At 38.2% G+C, this 8,289-nt stretch overlaps 1 protein-coding gene across 1 annotated transcript in view; it reads left to right on the top strand.

Moving 5' to 3' along the window:
• The first annotated feature begins 1,833 nt into the window (after positions 1-1,833).
• The window catches only part of tmem132e (transmembrane protein 132E), a 362,066-nt gene continuing 355,610 nt past the window's right edge, over positions 1,834-8,289 (top strand). The window contains exon 1 of the mRNA XM_016514348.1: positions 1,834-2,909. Within this exon, the coding sequence (XP_016369834.1) occupies positions 2,852-2,909 (58 nt within the window). The 5' untranslated portion in view covers positions 1,834-2,851. The remainder of the gene's footprint in view (positions 2,910-8,289) is intronic.

The raw sequence follows: 8,289 nt of genomic DNA, 5'->3' as shown, positions 1-8,289 counted from the left end.
TTCCCTTTGCTTTTCAACGTGGCAGTAGATAAAGGATGCTCATGTTAGGGTGTAACCTTAGATCTAAATGGCCAGGAAGAATGAAGGTATAACAAAGTTAATATCTGAGATATGAATCAATGTAAGTACTCTAAAATCCAGTCCTAGGGCCATTACCCAAAGGTTCCAATGTGTATTACAAGGGGACTGTGCTATACAGAAAGATTATCCAAGTAACCAATATCCTTCTGTGTGCAGTCTTACATTGTAATCAAAGCCATCAGTGGTACATTAAACAAATCATTACGGGACACTGGGGCCAAAAGCACTTCCAAACAATAAATGGTTAAAATGAAGAATCTTAATATGTTTTCCGTAACATAAACCGCGGAGTTAATGTGTGAGCATACATTTAACACGCTACTCTCAGTGGAAGAAAATGAGAAATGTTTTATTACAGAAGCTATATTATGCACTGTCAAATAGCATTCTAATTTTTTTCTTTTATGGTCTGTAGCTTACATATGAAATTGTGATGTGCATTATATTATTTGTATTATGCATAAGCACAAATCTTATGCAGATTGCAGAAGTGAAATGCTCTAGCCATTAAAGCGTGTGCTTATTTATTATGCCATGAACAATTTCAGATGAACACAAATAAGACCAGCTGTCAGGGTGTGTGTTCCCTACAATCAGTGAAAATATTATTTAAAAGGTGAAAGATCTAACAGGATGTATAAACGTATCAAAATCATGACAATGGTTTTTGTTTAGCACTGTCCTGCCATGTGAAACTGACAAGCCGTTAGAATGTAGGAACACGACCCTAATAATGCGGCCCGCCAGGAGATGTCACTGTCGTGTGACACCTCAAGCAACATCAGCTTCATGAAATACAGTTACTTATGAGATTTCCATTTGTGTATTGCACACTTCTGGATAATATGTTGTTGATTAGGGTGTATTGTTTTGAAATTTGTCTTAATAACATCTTTGTTGTTAGTCCTGCTAACAAAACGAATAAAGCTGCAAAGCAGGAGAAAATTTCACTGTCACTCTTCTGTTTACTTTGTGCCTACACTAACTTTAATATTAAATGTATTTCGTTTATGCTTATACACACACACACACACACACACACACACTTTGACCAGCCAAGGATTGTAGCCTAATAATGTACTTCCACTAAACCCACAAAAATTGCACAAACTGGAACAATAGGCTATATAGACCTACTTTTTCCACAATTGTGATAGTGACTCAAACGTACACTGTCTATAATGTTGATAGCTATTAATGTTTTATGTATTTTTATATCTCTCTCAAATTGAATTTGCTGTTTTGAATTTAATTAAAATGTCTGCTATATTTTTTTCCCAGCCATTTTAATTCAAATGTTTAAGATTTGATTAAATGTAAAATGTCTAGATGTTTTCCATTGATGCTACTACCCATCATAACGGAATCTAAGTTGAATATTGTATTATTTGTAGCAAGCAGATATGCAAATATTAGCCTATATCAAAGTGTTTATAGAGTTACTTTGAAACAAATGTGTTTTTCCCCTAAGAAAAATTGGGATCACAAAAGAAAACGTCCGATCCTCTTACAGCAGTGGGGATTTGATGATCAGCGGAACTGTATGTTGATCATCATCTCAGTTTTTTTTTTTTACTTTTGATCTTAGGGTGAACTTTGACCCTGTCATGTTTCAGTGAGAAGCACCCGTTCATGACGAAGACTCGTGCCACGTGACCGCCGTGAACCGAAGAGAAGAGATTTGGAGGGTTCAGGGATTCACTGCAAGTCCAGCGGAACGCAACGTGCACTTCACGCTATTCACAGATCGATTGTTGAAACGCAATTTTAGATTGTGTGACCTATAAGGAGGGGTGGTCTTGAATAAATATTTTCTGACGAAGCTCTACAGTGAAGCCGAACCTCCACTGACTCTTGTTTTTACAGACCGGAGCGCTGCATTTTTACGAAGAACATAGCGTTTGTTTTAGTCCTCTTGAGTTAAAAAATGGGTGCGATACGCTTCATACAGTGATATCAATTGTAAATGTAGCCTAACAGTATACCAGGGAAGCTTGTCCAGGACTTCAGTTGCTTCTGAGAAGATTTTTAAGTCGTCTTTCTGACTTCATTCAAGAAGAAATCACTTTTTTTTTTTCATCGGTGCGGACAAGTAAACGTTTATTTCCGTGCATCAGTTGGCGACGATATATAGTTTAACATCGCATAACTTCAGGTCGTGTAGCCTGTACATCGAAGAACCGGATCTCATCCATAAAATACAATTTGACCAAATGTCAAGGTTACTATAGCGGAAATCCTAAATCGTCATCCAGCTCTATTATTAAACAAACACGCCGTGTATCAGCTGTTTGTGTCCGATACCTCTAATCTGAGATGCTTTTGTAGATTATTAAACTAACAAGCTCGTGGACGAAATTGGTATTGTGCTGTTGCGATACCATTGCTGGCGTTTCACGCTTTCACGGGAGTATAGTTTGAATTAAAATCTCTGGATGGACGAAAACGACTATATTCCATGTCGTGTGGATTACTGAGAGAGAGATAGGCGTGGGAATCGAGACACCTGAGCCGGATACCTGTAACTTTTCTCTCTCGAAAGCTCTTCATTGCGCTTTCGGTCGCTGGTTGACACGGTCTTTTTTTATTTAACTCTTAACTGGTTTGGTATAATGGACGTGATAGCTCTAGATAAAGTTCATCAGCATCACAATCCAACAGATTCTCGCTGGGAATTCGTCGCTGGACTGTAGACGTCGGTCGGGAGATATTTTGGAGGAGCGCTGTTGTTTATCATAAGAAACGGGATTTATTCGTGGAAACTACTACGATGTCCGTTATACGCTCTTGGATGGAAACTCTGTTGCTGTATATGTTCATTTCGGAAGGTAAGTCCGCTTGTGCGCGCTTGTTTTTTCATACTTGTTTGCTAATTCACGTTTGGCTGTTGTGAATGACTGCAGCGGGTTTTAGCCTATATGTTTGGATGTTGGGCTGCAGTGGATTTTAGAAGTCTTAATTGGTAATTCAGCACGCATACACTAAAGCGCAGCGCTGAAAATCAATCGATTTGAACGCTTGAAGTTCTTGTTTTTTTGCTGTCTCCAGCCTTGGGGGGCAAACGGAAGTGTCTAACGCGCTTTTTTGAATTCATATGCTTTGTGATTTTGAACATACACTTATAATTCAAGCATATCAACTGTCCGCAAGGTGGGAGCACGACTAAAGCTTGAAGCCAACCTTGACAATAGATGCCCACTTTATAAAACAATGTGAAATGCATTTTTACCCCCGTGTCATGGTAAAATAGGGGAGCAAATTAGGGGAGTTGGGGGTCTAGCCCCTCTATTTAAGAATAGTCAGAACAAAATGTGTCTTGAAAAGTACACAGGCAACAGAAACAGTAGATCTAAGTGAAATATAAGCACCGTTTCAAAGAAGTCTTCAAAGATTTTGGGAATCATAGAAGTTGTTACAAGTTAGACACATTGGGTGTTTTTATATATATATATATCTTTATTTATACTGTAGATATTCCTTAATGTCGCCTTTTAATTATTATGCTTAATTATTATTATTTTTAGCAGTACATACTGTAAATCAGAAAAAGTATGGCAGAACTGGAAAGACGAGCAATGGAAAGATTTATTCCGTTTTAATCTATGTAAAGGTGTTTCTTCTTCTGGCTGTTTCTTTTGAGAGATTAAGTGTTGCATTGTTATTTTAGGGGGGCCTTTGTTATATTTGGATTATTATTTCCTAAATATCTGTTGCTTGTTTACAAGGCATCAGCACCTGTTCAAGTTCATTTCAGATTTGCTCCCAGTTTGTCCTCTGCAGTTTCAAATGAACATGGTAAAATAATATTGTAGGATGCTTATCTGAGTCATATGAATCCATTTATGTCTCACTCTTTCTTTCTTTTTTGATCAGCTATCACAGCTGTCTCTCATTGTTTAATTAAAATCTCATTAGGCTGAATCTAATTTGAAACACAAAACAGTCATGCATAGGCTGCTTTAGAATCAGAATGTTATTATGGCAATATAGTGTGCCTAAGATTATTACATTGACAATCATCAGTAGAGAGGAGATATGCCTTTGAAATATTCCTTTGAGGTCTGATCCTTACCCTTATTTTCCTTCCATGAAACCATAAGAACAAAGGCAACATCATTTGGGAGTCATTAAAGTCCTGAGGGTTCGTAATGTGACTTGACTCTAATCTATCATGGTATTTGACAGAAGCTTTGAAAATATGAACAGAAAGAGAGTTTCGTTTCTAGAAATGTTTTGAATTTTCAACTATGAGTTATGCCATGGGAATTTGTCAAATTTGATCAACTTGTTCAGATTTCACTCTTTGACGATTCATACGCTGAATATATATAAGGCAGGAGCGATGGAAGGCTAGATGTGCTCATAATGTCATGTCAGGCACTGTCCAATACAATTGCGCATGTTTTGACAGCAATGCCACTCAGTCATGCGTTTCCATTTGTAATCCAGACAGCCTTCATCTGCGGTTGATACTGATGTAGTTGGGCAATAAATTGGGCCAGCACAAGTGTGTCTCCTCCGCTTCCAGTTACAGAAGTGACAGACAGGAACCAGGCATAAAGATCAAGGCTTAGCAAAACATCAACAAACCTGAGACATGCCGTGAGCTCTCTAGGAATGTCTTGTTTGTTAATCCACAGTGTTGCACCTGTGCGGAGAGCCCTGGTTTGGTTTCAGAGCTTCCTTGTGAAACCAAATCATCTGGAAAGAAATCGCTTTGTTTTGTACTCTTGTTTTATTTATTAGGCCTGGGAAAGAGCATTGGTGGAGCATCACTGCCTTGATTGTTAGACCCCTGTGCTTCCCCTCAACCTTACGACAAACTATCCTGAAATTATTCTCGACAACAACTCTAACTGAATTCGGATTTAGATGACTCCTCTTTCATGGTCTTAAAAGGTTTGAATGTTTATATATTATCATACATTGAGCATAACAAAGAAAAAGCTAGTTGTGTCTTGTCGTAAATGCTGCGTTTACTCAGGAACAAACTTTATAGGGAATGTTAATGCAAAAATGAAACATCTGTCATCATTTTCCAACTCTCATGTTATTCCAAATTTTTTTGGCTTGCTTTTATTCTGCAAAATATTAAAGAAAATACTTGTCTTTGAAAAGCATGTTTTGTCCAGTTTTGGACCCCACTGACCTTCATTGTATGGACAAAAACATTCTTCCAAATATCTACTTTCAAACTTCTTTCCAGTCACAAATTTGGAAAGATGTGTAAATGATGACAGAATGCAATTTTTGGGAACTATCTCTTTAAGGTGCTTTAAGATTAAAAATTGGCAGCTACAGCTTATTTCAAAGGTTTAAAGTGAACAGCCATCAAAAGTTAATGATAAATGTTAAAGAACTACAGATGTATAAATGCTAGTAGATAATTGTCAATCTTTCTGTGAAAGTGTTTCTTTGAACTTGTTTTATTAGACAGAAACTCTCAGGTAGTTTCTCTGTCCATTTCCTCCTCTGTCCATTTCATGCTCACCTTTTGCTAGTTTTTGGCAAGCCACACAGCTCGAACACTCCTTTAGGCAAGCAAAGAGAGTGCTCATTTGTTATTAATTGGCCCTGCTTTTTTTATCTACTGCTTCATATGAAGTCCTTGACAAACTTGACAGAATTTGCACAAGTTCACCTGGAACTAATGCGATTTCTTAATGGGATTTAGGTTTGTGTGACATTTGTAAACTCAACCAGCCTAATTATTAAACTGGATAAGGTCTGTTTGAACCTGAACGAACATCAAAAAAAAGAAAGGTTTTAAGTAGGATGTTTTTGCAGAATATTTCATTTCAGCATTCCTGGGTTAAAGAAAATGTAATTTCATCATCTGCATCTGGCTTACACATGCACTTGTGGCACGGCGCATCAAATCATTGATTAATGCAGTAATAGCATTAGCGGGCACCAACAGCGAAACTGCAAACGTTGTTTCTTGAGCTACACTGAAAGACAGCGTCGTGAAGGGGTGCTTCCTACAGATATGGCATGACTGAAGACCCCCCACATCGGCCCTGAAGGCTCAATGGCCTTTCTTCTGAAAGCACGCAACTTGTTTATATTCACTGCACATTGCCCTTTAAAAGGAAGATCTCCAGAAGAAGCTCTGTGATCAACAACTGCACCAGGATGGCAACATCCCTTAAAATGTTATTTTATTTCTTCAGAAGGAAGGCCTAATAGCATGAGACGGCTGTACTTTGCCATCGTTAAAACATCCTCTTTGAGTTTGAAGTTGACCCTTTGTCATGCGAGATAAATTGCCTTTCCCCAGGCAACCCGCCTGACCCATCTGTCAACCAATCAGGGAAAGAGACACTGCTTGTATCCTCCAGACTCTTTAGTTTGGTACCTACTGTGTCCATTCATCACTTACACCCTTCATTGTCATCATATACAGTCATCATAAAACGATAGCTCTGAGAATCACAAGCAGGAACATCTCCCAGACAGCAGGGATGAGGAAAAATCACAAATGGACGAAGTTTGTGGCATCTTGGTTTCGGCGTGTTTTTTTGGAACGGATGTCTGCATGGTGTTCTTGCTTTAATAAGACTGCGGCTATGATTAAAGGGCTGACTCAGGAGACTGTAACCTGTATTTCCTACTCTTGTTTCTTGCCCGTCGTTTTATGCCTGCCAGCTGCACAGGATTAGTGTCTTGACAAAAGCAATGCTTATTAATAAGAAAATTGTCTGTAGCTGCAGGAAAATTAAGTAGATGTGAGATGCGATATTTTGTTTGGCTGAAAAAGCTCTGTGAGGCTATTAATTAGTCGACTAGGAGCATTTGCTAGGACTGAAACAAATAGATTAGCTGGGAAAATGCCTCTTGTCTTTTCGAGTAGAATTATCATTATCGCAACCACTTTCAAAGGCTTAGGCTGTGACGGTAGAAATGCGCCAGCCAGAACAGATGTTTATATCGTGATAGATATGTTTTGCATGGCTATCAGTGGGCTGGACTGCTTTACTTTCTTTACGTGTAAGAGCAGAAGAAAAAAAGAAAAGAAAGTGGAGTTATTCAAAAAATACATAACACAACTAACCCAAAACAAGTCAGGAAGAGGAATAACTTGTTAGTAAAGTGTGTGTTTGTGAACAATCAGAATCTATCTGTTTTATTATATAGCCAATATATGAGATGCTATTAGATGCTTTTGTTCAAAAGTTTGAGCTCGGTAAGATTTTTTTATTTTGTTTTTAAAAGAAGTCTCTTATTTTATTTATTTATTTTTTTTGTTCATAAAAAAAAGTAAAAAAATATTAATAACATTTTTACAAATAAATAACCTATATATTAGGCATGGGACGATACCGGTTTCAAGGTATACAGTGGTTTGGAAAAGTCACGGTTTCAAAACCGCAAAAATTTTCCGTTATACCTGCACAGTTTTTTTTACGTGTCATCAAAGACGGAAAGTGCAGGACTCCCTCAGTTGTGTGCAGCGAAGGGTGTAACGAGTCACACGAACCCTCCCCCTCCAGTTTGTACAAGCAGTCAGTAAGAGTCAGCTGTGTGTGGGATGGCTGAATCCCTGGAACTTTTTTCCCCGTCGAAAAAGATGAAGTCTGCCGTTATGGGAATTTTTTGGGTAACGTGGACTAACCATGTTCCGTACACAATGATGTTCTGTACAGATGACGTTTTAGTGCCGATCGCTAAATAAATACTTCCAATTCGTACATAAACTACATATGTGTCATCTTCATTTCTCCCTCTTTCACCCCCGATCAAGACAGAGACCCACCCGTCGTTTGTTTCAGTGTGTTGAAATAAATACTATTTGGCTTGCTACCGAGGCAGATAACATGTCTAATTAACTAGCTAACGTCAACTAGTTTGCTCCTTCACGTTAACGTTACTTCACAGAGCGAGGAATAGCAGACTAAAGTAGGCTACTACGTTTCTGCGATTTAGTACAATAATTAAATTTAGCTGGTATCACGTCTATACTTTTAAGCCTCCTGCCATTGTTTACATCTGTTCAAAATCACGACATTTAAAAAACAAACAAACTGCTGGCTCTCAGGTGTCTTTGCCACTGTTTGAGTGTTTTACGTTGAAAGACTGTGTGTGTGTGTGACACACTCGCGCTCTCTTTCCTTATGTGAATGTGCACACATCCTCGTACCTCACCGCTCCAAACTTAATCCAGGAAAGGTGAACATTCCTGCATCATAACTTGGACTGAAAGAGGAA

This window comes from Sinocyclocheilus rhinocerous, unplaced genomic scaffold (assembly GCF_001515625.1).
Source record: "Sinocyclocheilus rhinocerous isolate Xijiao unplaced genomic scaffold, SAMN03320098_v1.1 scaffold896, whole genome shotgun sequence".
NCBI classification, from domain to species: Eukaryota; Metazoa; Chordata; class Actinopteri; order Cypriniformes; family Cyprinidae; genus Sinocyclocheilus; species Sinocyclocheilus rhinocerous.
This window is presented reverse-complemented; position numbering and strand designations above follow the sequence as displayed.